General features: G+C 42.9%; 1 protein-coding gene across 1 annotated transcript in view; it reads right to left on the bottom strand.

Moving 5' to 3' along the window:
* LOC149286432 (kinase suppressor of Ras 1-like) overlaps window positions 1-21,883 on the bottom strand; it is a 98,366-nt gene that overhangs the window by 5,821 nt on the left and 70,662 nt on the right. Inside the window, exons 6-19 of the mRNA XM_089494141.1 lie at window positions 20,884-20,944; window positions 18,609-18,692; window positions 17,154-17,215; window positions 16,936-17,042; window positions 15,505-15,673; window positions 14,024-14,065; window positions 12,422-12,476; window positions 11,410-11,458; window positions 10,040-10,422; window positions 8,774-8,870; window positions 7,988-8,121; window positions 6,063-6,194; window positions 3,786-3,921; window positions 2,801-2,934 (exon numbers count right to left, since the gene is read on the bottom strand). Of these exons, the coding sequence (XP_089350267.1) occupies window positions 2,801-2,934; window positions 3,786-3,921; window positions 6,063-6,194; window positions 7,988-8,121; window positions 8,774-8,870; window positions 10,040-10,422; window positions 11,410-11,458; window positions 12,422-12,476; window positions 14,024-14,065; window positions 15,505-15,673; window positions 16,936-17,042; window positions 17,154-17,215; window positions 18,609-18,692; window positions 20,884-20,944 (1,645 nt within the window). The remainder of the gene's footprint in view (window positions 1-2,800; window positions 2,935-3,785; window positions 3,922-6,062; window positions 6,195-7,987; window positions 8,122-8,773; window positions 8,871-10,039; window positions 10,423-11,409; window positions 11,459-12,421; window positions 12,477-14,023; window positions 14,066-15,504; window positions 15,674-16,935; window positions 17,043-17,153; window positions 17,216-18,608; window positions 18,693-20,883; window positions 20,945-21,883) is intronic.

Here is a 21,883-nt window from a genome sequence, read left to right as displayed (position 1 = left end):
CTTGAGCATCCGTGGATTTTGGAATCCGTGGGAGGATCCTGGAACGAAACCCCAGCGGATATCAAGGCTCCGCTGTATTTCCGTAAAGTAAAATGTCATGGATGAAACTTTTCTCCGCGGATGGAAGTTGTTGCTGTTTTCAGGCTTGAAAAGTCAAGACTCCCCCCTACTAAAAAGCTTTGTGGGGTCAATGAAAGATCTATCAAGAAGCTACGTGACCAAAAATCTACAGGGTACCCCACTACGTTGCCAGTTGGCGAACACTGTTTCAAACCTAAATCTGATAACTATTAATTTTATACTAGGGATACGGCAACATCTAGCCAAGGTTTAGGCCCACTAACCTGGGAATAAACCCAAATGAATTCATTTAGATAGGTACGGCATTGAATTGTAAGGCCAACAACGTTATTCAGGCCTGTTACAGACAGCCAAAATAAAGCTGCTTCGAGTCACAGTGGAGGTATGGTGTTTCAATGATGCATGCGTCCTAAGAGTCCAGAAGCCGTGCCAAAGCCACGCTCCAGCCCTAAGGACTAGAGCGTGGCTTTGGTGTGGCTTCTGGACTCTTAGGATGTTGCATCATTGAAACACCATACCTCCACTGTGACTCAAAGCAGCTTTATTTTGGCTGTCTGTAACAGGCCTTAGTTTTAAAGCCTCCAACTAAAAAGCTGTTCCAAATCAAATTTTTAAAATGGGGGGGGGATGCCTCTTCTAAGATGCCTCTTCCACGCTCAGAAAGGTGAGTAATAAATTAAAACGATGGAGTAACAATAAATAAGAGTGCCATTTAAAATCAAAGCAAAACACGCTGTTACCTTCAAGGCTGTTAGTTTTGCTCCCATGCAACGTCGTGTGTGTCGCTTTAACCAACTAAAAACCTAATAAAACGTGTACGCCGAATCCACTAAGATTTCTTTAAGTGAGCCCATACTCCTATTTTTTAACCCACCTCATGCGTACATTCGTAATGATCCTGACTGTTGTAACTTAAGAAGCGAGATCGCTTTTTAATGTCCTTTTGCTAGGCAGCTCAAATGCACAGATGATAAACAACTTACTTTTATATACACATATATATGTCTATACATATATAGATATATATATATATTATTTTTACAAAAAATCCCATACAAAAGACAAGCACACACACACACAATGCTGGCTGTTTTGTCGTTTGTTGTTGCTTACACCTTGCTTATGAGGCTGGTGGTAAAGAGTTCGGAAAAAGAGAAACCACCCGCAGAGGAGCGAGCGGCGCGGAGACGGAAATTGCAAGTGCTGCAGCCGGCTGAACACATTTCGGAAGTCGAGGAGTTAATCTGGGTTCGGAGAAGGGGTTAGTAGCACACACGCCACAGTTCTTGCAGACAGGGATGGTTATTTCGAGTTAGCAGCCCGCACCGAGAGAAGAGGCAGGAGAAAGGAATTCATAGAAGCGTCGGGTGCGCCCGAGGGTTAAAAACGGGCGGCGCGTGTGTGTGTTTGTTTGTGTGTCTGTATATGTGTGTATACACAAGTGCAAGGTGGGTGTCCAAGTTGCTGTGTGGGTTTAGGATACAAAGGAAGCATGCAAGGTAGAACCCGGCTATTGCGTCAGTAGCTACAACCTAGAAGACAGAAAGGTGGAAGGCAAACAAAAAACGAGAGAGAGAGGGACACACAAGAGAAGAGAGAGTTAGTCCATTGTTACAGATTAAAAAGGCAGCCAAAGAGCAGGGGGAATAGGCCAGAATGATGACTGTGGGTTTAAAAGGCGGTTGTTGTTGTGGTGGTGGTGGTGGTGTGCCTTCACGTCGTTTCCGACCCATGGCAATCCTATCATGGGATTTTCTTGGCAAGATTTGTTCAGAGGAGGTTTGTTATCACCTTCCCCTGTGGCTGAGAGAGTGTGACTTGCACAAGTTCAACCAATGGGTTTCGTGTCCGAACTGGGAATCGAACCCTGTACAAATGTATGCCCACCATGGCGTGGAAGCTAAGCCATAAAAACGTGCGCCACGCGTGAGTCTTTAGGATGCTGCAAGACTCTTTCTTGCTGTTTCTTGGAGGACATAGACAAGGCATATCCAGATACTAGGGCAATACAATGCAAGAGTGACAGGTGGGTGGTAGGAAATAGTAGATTTGCACCACACTGGCCCTATGCATTAGGGCAGCGGTTCTCAACCTGTGGGTCTTGACCCCTTTGGGGGGTCAAACAACCCTTTCACAGGGGTCGCCTAAGACCATTGGAAAACACATATTTCCGATGGTCTTAGGAACCGAGACACTGCAATTTTATGGTTGGGGGTCACCACGACATGAGGAACTGTATGAAAGGGTCGCGGCATTAGGAAGGTTGAGAACCACTGCATTCGGGTTTGGCAACTAGTGGCCATTGCCTGGCCTCACATATCCATCTGCCTCATTTCCAAAGACCTCAACGAGTCGCCAACTCTGGATTCTGGGAAAGTGACCTGTTCCTTCCCCAGCAGCTTGTTGCCTAAGGAGGAAGAGGAACAAAGGAACTGCAAAGGAAGAAGAAAAAGGATGAACTGATCTGATTCTGGTTCTAGTTCTGATCCTGTCCACTACCAACATGTGCCTTGCAACCACTCACCAAAAGGGAATGTGACTTAGTAGAAAAACAGTTGCCTATTCCGCCTACAAAGATTTATTGAGAAGTGAAGCCGTAAGGAAGTTAATGGGACATAGGCAAGGATTAGCATACTTAAAGCTTGTGTCTAGGGGAATGTTTAACCGTTTGCTTATGAATGAAATGCAATTGTCGCAAGCGGCTCAGGCCAATACATACTCTGCTGATTTCCAGAAGTGTCCCGGATGAGAGAGCCTCCGGTTGAGCTTTGGCAATTTTTCAAGCATGTCCATCAGAAGCGTGAAGCTGGGTCGCTCGCCGACGTCGAAAGACCAACATGCTGAGAGAATGTCCTAAAAAGTGGCATCACGTTTGAGTCAGCTTTTTTTGTTTTAAAAGGCTTGTTTTTATGATGAAGTTGTCAAGGTTGAACATCTTTTGAAAAGTGCTCCAGAAAGAATGAAAGAGCTATGTACCTGAGATGTTGGACTACAACCTCCATGTTTCCTCAACCATCACACCTTGACGGTTCCCGATAGTCAAGGCTGACAACACACAACTTTTCCAGCTACCCAACCCATAGTGCCTTTGTTCCCAAGCCATTGTACATTTCCTCCTCCTCCTACTCTATAGGCTTCAACCCTTGTTAATTTATTTCAGATTTGGACTAAAACTCAGAATTAATTCAATGCCTGACATTTGTTGTTGTTGTGTGCCTTTCTGGCTTATGGCGACCCTAAAGCAAAACTATCATGGGGTTTTCTCGGCAAGCTTCTTGGGAGTTTGGCTACGCATTCCTCTGAGGCTGAGAAAGTGCGACTTGCCCAATGTCACCCAATGGGTTTCCATGGCTGAGCCAGGATACAAACCCTGGTCTCCAAAGCTCAAACCATGCTGGCTCTGACTGACATGGAAGCCACCAATCGCCACTGGAAAGTCAGTAGCGGTTGTGATGTATGGAACAAGATACATATATGAAGTCGAAGGCTTTTGTGGCCGGCATCCTTAGTTTTTTTGTGTGGGTTTTTTGGGATATGTGACCGTGTTCTAGAAGAGTTTATTCCTGACGTTTCGCCAGCATCTGTGGCTGGCATCTTCAGAGAAGATGGTGGCAAAACGTCAGGAATAAACTCTTCTAGAACACGGTCACATAGTCTGAAAAACCCACACAAAACCCTATATAATATACATATAGTATACTTACGCTGACTTCTTTCCCCAGGCTACTTGCTGAGAGGACCTGCTTCATGCCTTCTCCACTTCCAATCTGCCAGATCAGGGCCTCGGCCGGCTGGCTCTTATATGGCCACTCTCTAGCTTGGAGCTCATACCACACAGTCCTGAGAAACCCAAAACATTTTAACATTGATTTATGCAACAGAGATGAACCACAAAACACACACACACACCTCTATCAATATAAAGTACAGATTTGATTTACATCCCCATCTTTCCTTCAAGGAGACCACAATGAAAAACGGCGCACAGAGTTACACGGACGCAGATTTGCTTTCTCATTTCCTCTTTTAATCCTCCCAACAATCCCACATGGCAGGTTAGGCTGAAAGTGTGCAACTTGGGTTTTGTTGTTGTTGTGTTCTTTCAAGTCATTTCCAACTTATGGCAACCCTAAGGCGGATCTATTCTGGGGTTTTCTTGGCAAGATTTGTTCAGAGGAGGTTTGCCATTGCCATCCACTGAAGCTGAGAGAGTGTGTCTCTCCCAAGGTCCCATGGCTGAGCTGGGAATCGAATGATGGTCTCCAGCGTTACATCCAAATGCTCAAACCACTTCACAATGCTGGCTCCAAACTAAATGAGGATTCCAACTGGGTCCTCATTTGATCCTCTCAATGGATAAATTATTGTAATGTACTTTGTAAATTCTGTAAAGACCCTTCGAAACACACTTAAAAACGCACCTTGGAACTGAATGTCCATAACCCCATTGCCATGGGCCAACCCTAAGAGAGGTATGGATAGACACACAGTCTGAACGTTTAGTAAAAAGTCTACTACTGGCATCTTTATGGGCATGGATTGGCATGATTCTAGGCCTTGGTCTCCTTATGATAAAATTCACAGATATTTACACCAGAAATAAGCATAACTAGATTGTCTTTTCCAAAAATCTCTTGCAGAGATATAATCAGAGGATGGGTTTGTTGCCTCTCTCTCTCTCTCTTTCACCTTCTAGATTTTGCAATACATACATGTATGCCGCTCAGTCATAAATACGGACATTTTGCTAATGATTATGCTACTGAAATTGAGAAAGGAGAAGAAAAGCTGGTTGTTTCTCTTTCGTTCTTTAAAACGAGGAAGTTTAGCGGGAAGGAAAACTTCCAAGACATCACGGACTGACCTTTCTTTCGGTTACAAAGATACTTTCACATGATGCAAAAAGAGTCCAGAAGTAACCCTAAGGGTTACAAGGATTTAAATCCGTGTCAAAAGTGCTCTGTGGGTTTTCCAAACTACTTTCTGTTGAAACAGACGCACATGCGGTGTGAGCACTTGTTCCTCTTGTTTTTAACCTTGGAACCAGCCGGAAAACCGTATTGCAAATGATTAATGTCCGCGGCTGTTCTGGAAATCATGAAAGAGGGGATGGCAAGCAAAAAATAGCGGTACATAGCATGCGAAGTCGAAGGCTTTCATGGCTGGCATCCATAGTTTTTTGTGGGCTATTCTAGAACATGACCACAAAAAAACCCACTACGGTACATAGTATATTTACCTGCAGGTAAACATGAACGCACACTGCGACATAGCAGAATCTGCCACACACATATTTATTATGCTTTGACCCCACTTTTCTTCAACGGCGTTCCAGGTAGCTTCCGCCAGTCTCCCACCGGAGCACCAACCAGACTTAACCCAGCTTAGCTTCAGAAATGAGCCCTAATCCTACTGTTAGTCCTGAGTAGAACCATTGAATCAATGAGATTTAACTGTGCAGTGACTTAACAACTGAGCCAACATTTCAACAACTGAGTCAATGGGAAAGTGAGGAAGACGTATGGAAGATGTAAGGAAGTAAGGGAAGAAGATGAATAACAGTTGAGGGTTTAAGTCTGTAGGATGAAGGTTTGAGTAGGTAGATAAGTTGAGGGGAAGAGGAAGAGGAGAGAAGATATAGGAAGAGAAAAGAAAGGGAGGAGGAAATGAAGAAAGAAGGAAGTTAGGAGAAGGAAGAAGGAAGAAGAAAAGAGAAGATGAGAGAAGGAGGAGAAAAGATTAAAGAAGGCTATAAAGTAAAGAAGAAAATGTAAATGTACAGAAGTGTATGCTATGAAACATATGTTGGTTTTATGTTTGTATGTTATATATATATGAACAATTGAGTCAATGGGTCAACAGCTGAGTCAATGGCTCACCAAGAGCATTCAGACCATAATGGCCATGCTTCTCCTAAGTAAGCAACAAGGATACCCAATGATGGATCGATGGATCCTTAGGGATCCGTCTCCCTCTCTTACCCAAAAGCATAGACATCCGCCACTTTGGAGAAAGGGAGCTTATCTTCGTCCTTCCCGGGCGCCATCTCCCGCACAATTTCCGGGGCCAAGTAGCAGAGCCAGTCGTGGGGCAGCTTCAGTTCGTTCTCACGCCTGAGAGAAGAAAAGAAGGATATCACAGAACCCTTCCTTCTATATTCTACATTTACACCGCATGGGATCTACAGACTAAATTAGCGCAATCTATCAGGAATCGATTATCCGGCGAAACAAAAAATAGGACATGCTTAGGAGACTAATACTCTCTGGAGACAGGGTAGCTTGCATAGCAGACGTAAGGATGTTGTGCAGAGTATGTTTTGTGGGAAGAAGGCACAGTTTTAATACCTGGCATCTCCAATTTTAATAAGTTTTAATAATTTTAATGGTATTTATTGTTACTGTTTATAATTATGATTTATTGGTTAGGGTGGGTGGGTTTCTGGGACATTGTATTTTAATGTTTTAATGTTGTTAGCTGCCTCGAACTTAATGGAGAGGTGGGGTATAAATAAATAAATATATTATTATTACTATTATTATTTTGTTTTTATAACTTCAGGTATATAAATGATGGGGAAAATTGTGCTCTTCCTGGTCCTGCTAGACCAAGAAGATAATACCAAACAGAGGCCTGTTACAGACTGCCAAAATAAAGCTGCTTGGGGTCTCTTTGGAGGTATGCTGTTTAAATGATGCATGCATCCTAAGAATCCGGAAGCTGCACCAAAAGCTGCACTCCAGTGCTTAGGAATGGAGTGTGGGTTTGGAGTGACCTCCGGACTCTTAGGACCCATGCGTCATTTAAATAGCATACCTCCAAAGAGACCCGAAGCAGCTTTATTTTGGCAGTCTGTAACAGGCCAGAATGAAGAAATAATCTTTGGGGCTTCCAATGCATTTATGTAGGATATATCTCTGGGAAAGGGCTGAAACGGAGAATGTGAAGATTATCGTCACAACTATGAACTGCCCCAAAACTTCTAATATATGAAGACGTTATCATCGCAACATGAGTACATTTATTATAGTATATGAAAGGTTTTTGGTTTTGAACTACAAGTCCCCGGTCCTTCACAGTCTACAGAATCGGTAGTCATATTGGCTGGAAGAGTTGCCAAAAAATGTAACTCTTGGCTGGAAGTGTTGTCCAAAAAAGTAACTCTTACAAGACCTTGTCTACCTCAACTTTCTAAAGAAGTGGAATGCAGATGACTCAAAATGCGGTTGCCATGTCCAATGACAACCCTTTAAAACAAGCACCATAGGCTGGTCCTACTATTAGGCAGAGTAAGGCAGCTTTTAGTACCATAATGGTTAGATATTTAATTTCTTATTATTCCATAGTTACAGGCAGAGACTGAGAGATGCACTTGTACAATCTTGTGTCTTAGGAACCAAAATAGTCATCCTTCTTGGTATTATGAAACATGATATTCTTTTTAAAGAAAATAAACCTAAACTCTAATGCAATGGTTCTCAAACTTTAGTCTTCCGGATGTTTTGGACTTCCGATCCCAGAATTTCCTGACTATTGGCTAAGTTTGCTAAGGCTTCCGGGAACTGAAGTCCAAAACACCCAAAGTTTGGGAACTACTGCGCTAATAGATAATTTAGGCAGTTTCCTATGCATCTAGACAGGAGATATGTGTGTGGAAGTATACCCATGTTGTGTTGCTTGTTGCATGGATGGAGAGGTACCTTGAGTTGGCACTGACCAGGTGGGACACGGCTCCATCCTTTTAACATCTTGGCCTTCTATGTGCAAGGCAATGGAAGCATTTACACAGGTAAAGGTAAGCCAAAAGCTGTTTCTTCTCTATGGGGGGACCTCATAACTTATCAACAGTTTAGCAAAGCAGACCCAGGACCTTCCAGGGAGAAGATGTTAAGAGCAGAAGGCTTACCTTCCTTCCTGAACAACCCCAGAAATGCCAAAGAGGCCAAAGTCGGTGATCACCACTTTGCCGTTTTCATAGAAAATGTTCTTGGATTTGAGATCTTTATGCACAATCCCTTTTGCGTGAAGGTACCCCATGCCCTGGGAAAAACAGAGAGACAGAAATTAAACAGGGATGGGAATCTATCACTGAAACTACATAGAGGTCCTTTCGCTGGTCTTCTAGCAGCAGACATCTGAACAGACCAAGGGAAAAGGAGAGATACGAAGCAAGAACGTCCCATTGTTCTGCTGAGAAACCACCTCTTTTTAGCTCTTCCTTTCAATCCCAAATGGCCAATACAATGACTATTTAACTTTTTATAAGGATCCCACCTTTAAAAGCAGGCTGGAAATAACTTGAGACGAATAAAATGTAATGGGTTTGCTTCCCCCCCCCTCCTTTTGTGGCATGTCTTCATTGTAGATCTGAGGGCACAAGTTGTTTTATTTAATATCTGTAAGCCATACCCAGGTCCTTTCAGTTGAAAAGAAGGGTAAAAATGCTTCACATAAATAAAAAACAACACGCTGCAAAGGTTTAAAATGAAAAAGAAAATGAAAGGAACATAAAGGAAGAAAAATCTTTAGTCTTAACGCTAACTTTGATTTAAAGAGACCTGAAGAAGAGCCAACCCAGTCTCCAAAGAGACAGACCGACAGCAAAAAAAGAACCAAATTCTATCTTTATGGCAGATCCGAATAAATATAGTTGATTTAAGCAAGGTTGACCCCTATGCAAAGTATTTCTTACCTTAATAATCTCCTGGGCTATCTGCCTGGTCTTGTTAATATCCAAAGATATTTTGGGGTCCCTGACGAACGAGTGAAGTGTCCTTCCTTTGCAGAAACTAAAGCAGATGGACAGACAAGCGTATCGAGAAATCAAACCGACAACAGTTGCGACAAGTTCTATTCACAATATTCAATAATATCATGACCGGTGGACCTATCGCAGGGTTTTCCTGGCAAGATTGGTTCAGAGGTTTGCCATTGCCTTCGCCGAGGCTGAGAGAGTGTGACTTGCTAAGGCCACTTAGTAGGTTTCATGCCCAAGCCAGGAATCGAACCCTGGTCTCCATAGTCCAACACTCAAATCACTACACCATGCCGGCTCTCTAGTAGCCGATTTGTAAAGGGCTAGTATCCCTAAATTCTTTTCCTAGTATAAATCGTGACTGGTTTATAAAATAGTCCCCTGCAATCTGCCTTTGAGTAAGATCATTAAACAGTCTGCAGTTAAAAGCAAACTGCAAAATAAAGTTGGCTCTTCCTTATTTTTTTATCCATGGACTTGAGTATCCACAGCTTGAAAATATTCCATAAAAGTATAATTTCTAAATAGCAAACCATTTTATACAAGGGACACCATTTTGTTGTGCCATTATATTTAATGGCACTTGAGCATCCATGGATTTTGCTATCCATGGGGGATCCTGGAACCAAACTCCACCGGATAACAAGGACCCACTGTACTGAATTGCACATCATCATCATCATCATCATCATCATCATCATTATTATTATTACGACAGTTTATTTATATAGCACTGTACGATTTACACAGCACTTTACATAATCGTAGAAAGAAGGTAAAAATAAAATAAGTCCTTAAAATCATAAAGCATAACATTTTAAAAATAGACAAATTAACCATTAAGTAACTCTAAACATGTGAACTACGCAGCAGCAATGTACTCTTAATCTAACCTGAAATGCCTCCAATTAGAACCTTCATACATTTTACAATCTACTGTATATACTCATGTATAAGTCTAGAAATTTAGGTTACACAATTGACCCAAAAAAACCTAAGTCGACTTATCCATGGGTCAATGTAAGTACTGACCCTCTTCTACTCTCTCATCCATCCAACCTTATGAGGGCAAATAGTTACGTCTGCTGGAATTTTGTAAGTTCTTTGGCACTGTTTTCCCTTTGCTTTGTCCTTTACATCTTTCATTACATGCCTCTAAGTTTTACCTTTGCTCTAATATCCAATGAAAAGAAGGACCCTTACCTTGTAATAATGGCAAGGTGAGGGGGGTTCATGCAAGCCCCCATGAAGAGCACCACATTCTCGTGCCTGGTTTGCCTGTAGTTCATCACCTCCTTCTTGAAGAGCTTCAGGTGGTCCTGGTTGTTCCCGTCGATTTCCAGCAACCGGATGGCCACTTCCCCGTGCCACCTTCCCCGGTACACCTTGCCCCATCGCCCTTGGCCGATCGGGTCCCCCAGTTCGATCTGCTCAAAGGGGATGTCCCACTCCTGCAGGTAGACGCTGGTCTGGCTGCCCTTGCGGCAAATCATCCCTTGCCAGCGGCTCCGGCGGCTCGGCAGGTCGTCGATCTCGTCCTCGTCGTCCTCCGCTTCCGACTTATTCGGCTCTTGGTCTTCCACATGCTAAGGGGGAAAATGGCATGAACCTTAGCACCTGGGATTGGACACTACATTCTTCCCAAAGCTCTTTCCCCAGCCTCGCAGCATCTTCCTCCTCCTCTCATTGCAATTCCCCATGTCCCATACCCATGGCTTCGCACCTAATAACGCATAATCGAAATGTCAGAACGCTTGCCATATTGCATTCTCCATCCCTCTCCCTCAATTGTCTCTCCCTGCAAAAATATCAGTCAGTATTGTTCTTAGGGAAGCATAGTTAGACAAAGGCACATGTCTGCAACTCTGCTGGTTTAAAGCTAGACCCTAACAGTCTTGGCTTTGACATGTTCTCATATTTAATATTTTTGTTTCCTTATCAAAAGCCTTAGGAAACTTAAATTATCCCATAAGTATTCCATGCCAGGCAAGCACTCTTCAACAGATCGGGAGTATTCCTTTAGGAGTTTGTTCTAAAAAGGTGTTTCTCCTTCTGCAAACCTTGAGGCTCCCATGACTAACCTATGTGTAGTACATCAATGGCACTGTTTTGGATGTAAACACAATGCACTCACACTCTGAGCAAAAGATATAGCGAAAATGATGATACGCCTAAGAGAAAAAAACATGGATCTCAAAGGTTCTTATTGTGTTGCTAATGGGTGCCATCTCAACCGAGAACAACTGAACAACAGCTTGATAAAATGTAGGCATATGACTCCAACTCCATCATTATCTTTCTTACTTCCACTTGACTCTTAACACTTTTGTCTGATGAAGAAGCCAGGGGAGCTTCGAAAGCATGCATCATGTATTTTGTCCATTTTGTTTGGACCAATAAACGTATCGCTGTTGGATTTTGGATGTTATTGTACCTTGCTGCATGACCAACACAGCTGTCCCTGGATATGTTTAAGAGTGTTTCCCTATATTTTTAAATGCTGCTTTATGAAATGACAAGTAAGATTAACATATACCATCCTTAAAAAAAAACCAGAACAGAAGGAAATTTACCTCTGCATCGCGTTCTTCAACCCCATCCGTCTCTAGATGTTCAGCAGCGCTATCCAAGAGAATAATAGAAACCAGAAAGTTGACATGGGAAGACAATGCAATGCCTGAATAACATCATGCCTTTCAATCCTTCTGTCAAAACACTTCTCCAGTGTCCCTTGTTTCTGCAGAAGGCACATTTATTTTGTTGTCTGAAGTCACTTCTTGTTGTATTTTAAGTGTATTTTTACAGTATTTGTTGCATTGTACTGTAATTATGTGGATTTGTTTTAAGGAAGAGGGGATAACGGGATTTATTTTATTGTGTTATACGTTTTTAATGATGTAAGCTGCCTCGATCTTACTGAAGAGGTGGGACAGAAATAATCGCCTGTTACAGACTGCCAAAATAAAGCTGCTTGGGGTCTCTTTGGAGGCATGATGTTTAAATGATGCATGGGTCCCAAGAATCCAGAAGCTGCACCAAAGCTGCACTCCAGTGCTTAGGAATGGAGTGTGGCTTTGGCGCGAGCATCCTAAGAATCCAGAAGCTGCACCAAAGCTGCACTCCAGTGCTTAGGAATGGAGTGTGGCTTTGGCGCGAGCATCCTAAGAATCCAGAAGCTGCACCAAAGCTGCACTCCAGTGCTTAGGAATGGAGTGTGGCTTTGGCGCGAGCATCCTAAGAATCCAGAAGCTGCACCAAAGCTGCACTCCAGTGCTTAGGAATTTAGTGTGGCTTTGGCGCAACCTCCGGACTCTTAGGACCAATGCATCATTTAAATAGCATACCTCCAAAGAGACCCGAAGCAGCTTTATTTTGGCAGTCTGTAACAGGCCAATAATAATAATAATAATAATAATAATAATTATTATTATTATTATTATTATTCCTTTGAAGCTGAGAGAGTGCAATTTGCCCAAAGTCACCAAGTGACTTTCCATGGCATTTACAATCACCACTTAAAGGCAGATCTCTCTATACCAAATAGCAAAGAAATCAAATACCAGAGACAAAAAGAGAGAGACTTACTCAGGACATTCAGTAGTTTCAGGAGGCTGTGTTACTTGTGGGGTGTTGGGAATTTCTGCAGAAAAGGACAAGATACGATAAAAGAGACTGAGGTTTCCATGCTTATCTGCAATGACTGCGTTAAACATAAGTACTTGGCTATATAGCGCTAAGGCAAACGTAAGTGTCCAGAACAACCACATGGTATAACTCTCCTAAAACTCTAGTATTTCAAACTGAAGGTAAGATATTTGCCCGGCCAAGATCAAATTACCCGTATACACTCGACTATAAGTCGACCTCATGTATAAGTCGAGGGCAGGTTTTGGGACCAAAATTATGGATTTTGATATGACCTGTGGAGAAGTTGAGGGTAAAACCTAGGGCCACGTAACAAAGGATGTAAAGGACGGTGCAAAGGAAAACGATGCCAAAGAAATTTTGGCAGGCATAACTATTTGTGCCCATCCTAAAGGCTGGATGGATGTGAGAGCAGAGGGGAGCCATGCTTCTTTTTGGTGCTCCCAGGATGGGCTAAGCTCTTGTCTTTTAATCAGAGAAAGGGGATGGCTCCCATATATATATATATGAGATTTAAAGTACAGTACTTACATTGATTCATGGCTAAGTCAACCCAGGTTTTTTGGGTCAACTTTTTGATTAACATTTCTAGACTTATGTATACAGTAGGTGCTGTATGAGATTCTCCAAAATGCTGCAATGTGCCTGGTTCTAAGCTACACTTAATAACCTTATTAGAATCACTCTGTAGAGAGACCTTTGAGACGCACTGAAAGAAAGAAGTCGGCTGCATGAGCTATGCATCTGAGGAAGTACTTATGTCTATGAAAGCTCATGCTGCCAACTTCTTTCTTCCAGCGAGTCTCAAAAGTGCAAAAAGATCTCTCTACAGACTGATCCTAATAAGCACCTTTGAGTCTAACTGAAAGAAAGAAGTTGACGCATCTATCTGAGCATGAGATATGCACCTGAGGAAGTACATTTAAGTCTACGAAAGCTCATGCTGCCAACTTCTTTCTTCCAGCGAGTCTCAAAAGTGCAAAAAGATCTCTCTACAGACTGATCCTAATAAGCACCTTTGAGTCTAACTGAAAGAAAGAAGTTGACGCATCTATCTGAGCATGAGATATGCACCTGAGGAAGTACATTTAAGTCTACGAAAGCTCATGCTGCCAACTTCTTTCTTCCAGCGAGTCTCAAAAGTGCAAAAAGATCTCTCTACAGACTGATCCTAATAAGCACCTTTGAGTCTAACTGAAAGAAAGAAGTTGACGCATCTATCTGAGCATGAGATATGCACCTGAGGAAGTACATTTAAGTCTAGGAAAGCTCATGCTGCCAACTTCTTTCTTTCAGCGAGTCTCAAAGGTGCTGCAAGATCTCTCTGCACACTTAAGAACCTTGTAAAACCTCCCACACCACAAAATAACAGGAGCCCATACAACATTCATACAGCGAGGAAAAGACATTATTCATGCAAGCAGGAGCATAATTCCAACGCAACATGCAGGCGAAAAAATTAATCTTTAATGGGGGGATTTCGGAGGATTGGGAAATAGGTGTTACAGTAGAAATGGCACCTGCCGGTTAAGAAGAACTCACCTGGGAAGATAAACTGTTGTCTATGCTGAATGTAGTAGGCGGCTTTTTTTAAGGAAGAAAGGGAAAGGGAAAGGAAAAGAAAGAAAGGGGAAAGGACAGCGAATACAAAATAAAAAAAGACCACAAGAGATTAGCATGTGAGAAGATTATGGTGTCAGCAACTGCCCCCATATCAATACATCCAGCAAATTAATCCCCATTCATCATTAGTAAAACTGTGAACAGGCAATCCGAAAACACAGGTGCGTTTGAGCGCATGCAACATTGAAAAGGCTGCAGCTGGGCTGGAGGATGCATTATTTCCCTTCGTATTTAGAAGAGGCGGAAGAAGAACGGTTAAGCTTTTGACGGTGGTTATACCAGAACTGCCATTTTTCTGGCCTGGCATTGATACCTCCCTCTGCCATCCAATACTGTCTAGCCAAAATCTATCAAGTGCTATCCCCTCCTTCAAATCCTTCTCCAAACAAAAAGGCAACATGAAATGTGTTTCCTGAACTTTTAAGCCATGTGCGGCATTCAAGACGACAAGATCCCAAAACAAACAGTTGTTTGACTTACGCTGTGCATAAACGTACTTGCAATGAAATGGGATTTCATTCTGAATTACTGGTTCTGAACAAAACAACAGCATCCCAACCAAAGCATAGTCTCCTTGAATTCTGGCGTTAACACATTTATTATGGCAGAAACCTTTTTTGGACCGGAAATTTGTCACAGACCTGATAAAGCAGACTCTAACCTGCAAAGTCTTGTAAGGTGTGACAAAAAACCTTAACCGAACCAAAGCAAACCCCAAATGCTGTGTCGTTTTAGCAACTAGGTGCTTTGCAAGCTGTGCGATTCAGATGGATCATTCCCAGAATCAAAGTAAATGCAGGAGTTAACGTTTTATTGTTTTCATCCGGACATTTCCCCAAAATGTCTCATAGAGGTTGAGTCTCCTTTATCCAAATTGCTTGAGACTAGATGCATATGGAAATAGGAAGTAAACTTTAGTCTATGAAAACTCATGCTGTCAACTTCTTTCTTTCCATGTGTCTCAAAGGTGCTACAAGACCTCTCTACATCTCCAATTCTACAGACTAACACAGCTATATGTAAAGTCGAAGGCTTTCGTGGCCGGCATCCGTAGTTTTTGGTGTAATTAAACAACCTGCAGAATCTACCACTCTGTTCTCTATATTATAAATGAAATGACCTGTATCTTGGGTATATGATGGTGCTTTTACTACTAAAGGAGCCAAAAAGAGAATCTAAAAATGGTGATAGAGGTTCCAAAAGAGATCCCGATCCTGAAATTATAGGTCTACCAGGCGGTGCAAAACCCACCTTGTGAATTTAAACAGAGAGCGGTCATTGGTGGTGTTTCTTTTCCTGTTTGTGTTGGGCTTTTTGCTTGGGAACCCAATGAAGAACCCGTCTTGACCCACTGAAACCTTACGTCGAGCTTCTGTCCTCCAAAACAAGACCAGACTTACCTGGGAAGTTGAAGCGGCTGTCCCGCTGTCCCATAGGAGACTGGTTTGGGGGCGGCGTTGCACTGGGAGGGTTGGAAGACTGAAAGGGAGCTGGGGAAGAAGGCGTGGAGGAGGTGGTGGAAGACGGGTTGCTGCTGGAGTCCAGGTGGTTCATCGCTGGTGGGTGGTCCTGGAAGTTATTAAAAGGAAGCCAAAATCGTGAGGATGAAGGTCTCTGGGCAATGAGAACTGTCTGAGCTGGAAAATGTTGTTTGTAAGCTTTGTCTATCACTTTGGACTGATCATTGCCCCAGAACTTTACCTTCGGCACTGTGGGAAAGATGCTCCATGGCTCTGGAACAACTGCTCTGCTTTCAGAATACACTGCTTGGAGAGTTATGGAGTCTCCTTCCTTGGAGGTTTTTAAACAGGTTGGATGGCCAGCTGTTGGGAGTGCTTTGACTGTGTCTTCCTGCATGGCAGAATGAAGTCTCTCCTGGCTCTATGATTCTATGTTTCTTTCAATCCATGTGGAGAAGTTCTTATAAGGGCATCTTTGTCTTTCTGGCCAACTCACTGACTGTACATAGCATTGGCGCGGAACAGACCACACGAAAAGGGTGGCCCGCTGGCAGCCTAATTTCCTCCAGAGGGAAGCCGCAGCCACCAAACTGTTCTTTTTGAACCGCAGGGGCGGCGTAACAAGTGCACCTATGTAACAATGGTGCCGCGCCATACTAGGGTTAGGGACCATGCAGTTGCCGCGTGGTCCCTAACCCTAGTACGGTGCCAGCATGGCGCTTTCATGCCCGTCTGTATTGGGTCATTGTGATTAAATGGGTTTTGGTGCTAGGATATACCCATTAGAAGAAGGTTAAGAAGTGATATGACAGAGCTGTTTATGCATTTGAAAGGATGTCATATTGAGGAGGGAGCAAGCTTGTTTTCTGCTGCTCCAGAAAACAGGACACAATGGATGCAAGCTGCAGGAAAAGAGATTCCAGCTCAATATTAGGAAGAACTTCCTGACAGTAAGAGCTGTTCAACGGTGAAATACACTATTTTGGAGACTGGCGGAGTCTCCATCTTCGGAAGTCTTTAAACAGAGGCTGGATGGCCATCTGTTGGGGATGCTTTGATTGAGAGTTCCTGCATGGCAGAATGAGGTTGGACTGGATGGCCCTTGGGGTCTCTTCCAACTCTATGATTCTTTGATTAGGAAGTCCTTCACTTTTATATATGATCAATATGTTACCTCATGCATGGACTACACTGAAGGAATTCCCTCCAGTGACCTTAACACATAGGCAGGTTGAACAAATCCATTTTATCTAGAACCTGATTATGTAACATAGAACCCAGCAAGTCCGCTTGCCGAGGAGCAGGGCATCTTTGGGCACCGTTTCAGGATTTTTAAATGAGATTCTTCTGAAGCCTCTGGCAAGCACATACCTTTCTAGTTAACGCTTTCGGAAGAGTCCCGAACTGGGGTTCCGAAGGTCGATCCACAGGATTATTGATGTCGGAAGGGACAGACTCTGTCCGCCTTAATCGGGGTACTACTGGACGCAGGTGGAAGGAAAGAGAAGGAAAGAGACATTTATCTGCATTTCATGTCATTTGACTAGGAACTAGCAAAATGACTAGGAGTTTGGGGAAGAGACACTTACTTGGTAAGAAAGATATTCTACAAGGTGGGGCTTCTTTTGTACATTTGTTATGACACTTTAATCTGCAAAAAAAAGGAAAGACATGTTAGATAGCAGCAAACCGTATGATGGACAGACCTTGGTATGACTTCTGAGGATTTCCCAAGAGAAGACCCTCAAACAACAACAACAACAACAATACGGCTTATTAATTAGTCGGCTGACCATACCAATAATAAATACAAAATACCAAAATGCATACACAGATATAAATATGATCACTATCCTAAAACTGGCGACCATCAAACGCTGTGGTGCAGTTGTTAGATGCTCAACCTAAACTAAATAAGAAAGAACTATTTAATTTCTATCCTGGCTCCCTTCTCCAAGTACCACAAAACAGCGTACACACTTCTTCTTCTAAATAATATTTTATTATTAATAATAATAATAAAACATACTTAAGATAATATGTACAAATATCTTATCCATAGTATTCCACGCATGTCAGTGATCCCCAAACAGTTTTCCCTTTAAGAGATTTTAGACTTCAGCTCCCAGAAGCCAACAGCCTGGGATTCTGGGAGCTGAAGTCCAAAATGCCCTTAAAGAGCACAGTTTGGGGGCCACTGCAATATGTAATAAGTCACATTAATGATCCATTCTTAATTACCTTCTACTTCCCGTCATTTTATCCTCAAAACAACCCTGTGAGGAAGGCTGGGTTGAGAGAGAATGAGTCCATGGCTGGGCAGAGATTTGAACCCCGTAGACCCTATATCCTATGTAGGGTCTGTCGAATAGAGATCCGCACCCCATAGATCCTCAGTTAAGTCCCCTGCCTTTAAGTTCTCACTCTTTCCAGTATATTGTTGATGGAGACTAAGGCCCCATACAGACTGCCAAAATAAAGCTGCTTGGGGTCTCTTTGGAGGTATGCTGTTTAAATGATGCATGCACCCTAAGAATCCAGAAGCTGCAGCAAAGCTGCACTCCAGTGCTTAGGAATGGAGTGTGGCTTTGGCGCGACCTCCGGACTCTTAGGATCCATGCATCATTTAAATAACATACCTCCAGAGAGACCTGAAGCAGCTTTATTTTGGCAGTCTGTAACAGGTCTAAGACTGCCAAAATAAAGCTGCTTCGGGTCACTTTGGAGGCATGCTACTTAAATGATGCATGTGTCCTAAGAGTCCGGACGCTGTGCCAAAGCTGCGCTCCAATCCTTAGGACTGGAGCATGGCTTTGGCGTGGCTTCTGGACTCTTAGGACGCATGCAGCATTTAAACAGCATACCCCCAAAGAGAACCAAAGCAGCTTTATTTTGGCCTGTCTGTATGGGGCCTAAGATTACCTTATTTCCTGATGTGTTGCGACCAGCATTTTTGCAATATTTATTGGAGAAATGAATTGTTTTCTTGGGGTAGGATGGCTGAATTATGTTATACCTATCCTTTTAGCCCTCCGTGTTCTTACCTGCAGTGTTTACACTTCACTCCGAACATCATGCTTTTCTGACACACCTGGCACACCTGAGACAGCCACGACTTTGTAGAGAATCTGGATGAGATTTTGGAAAAAGGATGGAAGAAAAGGTATTATTGGAAAAGAGCGATACACAGTATGCCTGCATTTCAACCCCGAAAGGTAAGACAGGCTTCAATGCCTTTTTGTCTATATTCCTCGGAGGTAATACCACCATCGTTTGTGTCATAAATAACTTTTGTATCCTGGATATCTAAGAATCCAGATATACACACATATGGAGCTTTCAATGCCTGAAGCTGCATCCACACTTACATAGGATTATGTACCATTCAATTCTGAGTATTCTCCCCCCTTAAAATCTATATAACTTAAGGAAACTTGTTGTTAATGGGTACAATATATTTGAAAGTATCCTAATAAAAATATTTTTCCAAGTCAAACTTTGAATACAGCATTCAAACTGCAAACATTTGCTGGGGAGTAATTTCTCACTGAAACCATTGGTCTGCGAGTGTTTAAAACGTGTGTGTTTGTGTCTTTGCATCTTCAAGTTGTTGACTTATAGCGATCCCTTGAATTTCATAGGATTTTCTTAGGCAAGGAATATGCAGAGATGGTTTTGCCAATTTTGTTTGTCTGAAATATGGCCTATAGCACCTGGTATTCACTGGCAGTCTTCCATCCAAGTACTAACCAGGGTTGACCCATGCTTAGCTTCCAAAATCAAGCAGCATCTGGTGGTGCCTTTAAGGCAGTGATTCCCAAACTTTGGTTTGGACTTCAGCTCCTAGAATTCCTGTCTGTTGGCCAAGCTGGCTGGGGATTCTGGGAGTTGAAGTCCAAAACACCTGGAGAACCAAAGTTTGGGAATCATTGCTTTAGGACATACTTTATTATTATTATTAAACATATTAAACATACACTTCGGTACAACTGCTTTTCATTAATGGAAATGCTTTTTTTATACACTGCCTAAAACTACCATGGCACTTTCTTTTATATTAGAGCAAAGAAGAATGCAAGCAGGAACACATTTGAGGAAGGTTATCCCAGGAGAGATGGTCATGTAAGCTGGTTTGAGGATGCAACAGCATGTCCAAAGGAGGGTGACTAAAATAGTGAATTGATGAAAATCATGAAGCCCTATGACGAACGACTTAAGGCGCTGGGTATGTTTAGCTTGGAGAAGAGAAGCTTAAGAGGTGATATGATAGCCCTGTTTAAATATTTGAAGGGATGTCATATTGAGGAGGGAGCAAGCTTGTTTTCTGCTGCTCCAGAGAACAGGATCCTGAACAATGGATGCAAGCTCCAGGAAAAGAGATCCCACCTCAACATTAGGAGGAACTTCTTGTCAGTAATAACTGTTCGCCAGGGGAGCATACTCCTTCCTTGGAGAGTGCTGGAATCTCCCTCCTTGGAGGTCTTTAGACAGAGGATGGATGGCCATCTGTCGAGGATGTTTTGATTGGGATTTCCTGCATGGCAGAAAGAGGTTGGACCAGATGGCCCTTGTGGTCTCTTCCAACTCTATGATTCTATGAAAAGGATCAGGGCCAAACCTACCAACCAAGATGGCATTGCTCAACTGGCATCCGCCGATGGCAAATGCAATATGTAAGCCTGAACTTGCAAAGCTGCTTCTGGCACAACTATCTTCCTATGCAAAGTGTGTGAGCATCGCAGATTTTTCCGTAATCCTACAAAGGCTTCGGGGATACATATTCCCCTCAAGACAGGGAGCCAGGGAATGTGAAAACCAGCACATAATCTGGCTTTACACTTTTATTCTTCATCCACCCTGCCTCATTCATGTCTTCCATTTTCAGCCCTCCCATCTGCTTCCATTAAGGAAGGACAGACGGAAATAAGGAGACAATAGATTTTGGCCAGAAGTACTAGAAGGACTTGTCTACCTGGGGTTGTGCCTTAAGGTGGCTGCAACCACACTAAAACTGCAAAATACAGCACTGAATCTTGAGTGGTAAGCAGCCCTTAAATTAGTTTTTTGTGGGGTTTTCAGGCTATATGGCCATGTTCTAGAAGAGTTCATTCCTGACATTTCACCAGCATCTGTGGCTGGCATCTTCAGAGAAGATTCCCATTCCTCTCCTGGAGCTCTCTCTCAGTATTGTAATAGGATCTCCTTTCTGCAGCAAGCAAACCGCAGGCACCCCATGACTGTTCAGTTGCCCAAAATCTCAAACTGGTTCCTTCCCAAAATCCCATGGGAACTGCCTGAAAAATATCCTGGAATACTTACCTGTGTGTTACAGACAGACCAATATCTCTTCGTACCGTCTGGGGAGATCCCTGGGGGAGATCTGAGATATCAAGATGTCAAAAAACAGTATATTAATTTAAATCTGAATTGCACCAACAAATGAGACAGCCAACGGGATTAACACAAGACCCATTGGGAAAACAGGTTATGAGGTTCACTCGTAACAACAACTGGGGTGCATGGGTTTTGAAATCCCACACCCTTCATCCGCTCAAAGTGGGCCAGACACAAAAATAAGACATTATTCTCAGCTGCAACCATACAAGTGACTCTAGGGTCCTCTGTAGGGTACATATTCAAGACTGCCTTTGGAGACATTGGGGTACCAAACCTCTCCGACAGAGAAGGCTACATGTCCCACAAAACTACAGTTCCCAGAATCCCATAGCATTGAGCCATGGCAATTATAGCAGTGTCAAACTGCATCATTTCTGCAGCGCAGCCCTAATGATTCTGCAGATACTCCAGATATTATCCTAAGCCACTTCCAAGAGGATACAAGACACTGCCTAATGCTTCAGCAGGCAGAAAAGCTGCCCTCACACTTTAAGCGCAATGTGTTGTTCTTCTGGACTTTTGAGTCATTTCCGACTTATGGTGACCCTAAGGCAACTCTATCATGGGGTTTTCTTAGCAAGTTTCTTTCAGAGGGAGTTTGCCATTGCCATCCTCTGAGGTTGATAGAGTGTGACTTGCCAAAGACTACCTAGTGGGTTTCATGGCCAAGCTAGGATTTAAACCTTGGTTTTGTAATCCAACACCCAAACCACTACACCATGATGGCCGCTATGTATCCAAAGCACATACCCTACAAAATCGATACCCTACAAAAAGAGGGCTACTACCACTTCTAAAAAATTATCTTTCATTTGCCAAATGGTCTAGATCAGTGGTTCCCAAACTTTGGTCCTCCAGATGTTTTGAACTTCAGCTCCCAGAATTCCTGACAGTTGGCACATCTGCTTGAGGCTTCTGGGAA

This window comes from Sceloporus occidentalis, unplaced genomic scaffold (assembly GCF_023333645.1).
Source record: "Sceloporus occidentalis isolate IW3139 unplaced genomic scaffold, rSceOcc1.0.p SCAF_69, whole genome shotgun sequence".
NCBI classification, from domain to species: Eukaryota; Metazoa; Chordata; class Lepidosauria; order Squamata; family Phrynosomatidae; genus Sceloporus; species Sceloporus occidentalis.
This window is presented reverse-complemented; position numbering and strand designations above follow the sequence as displayed.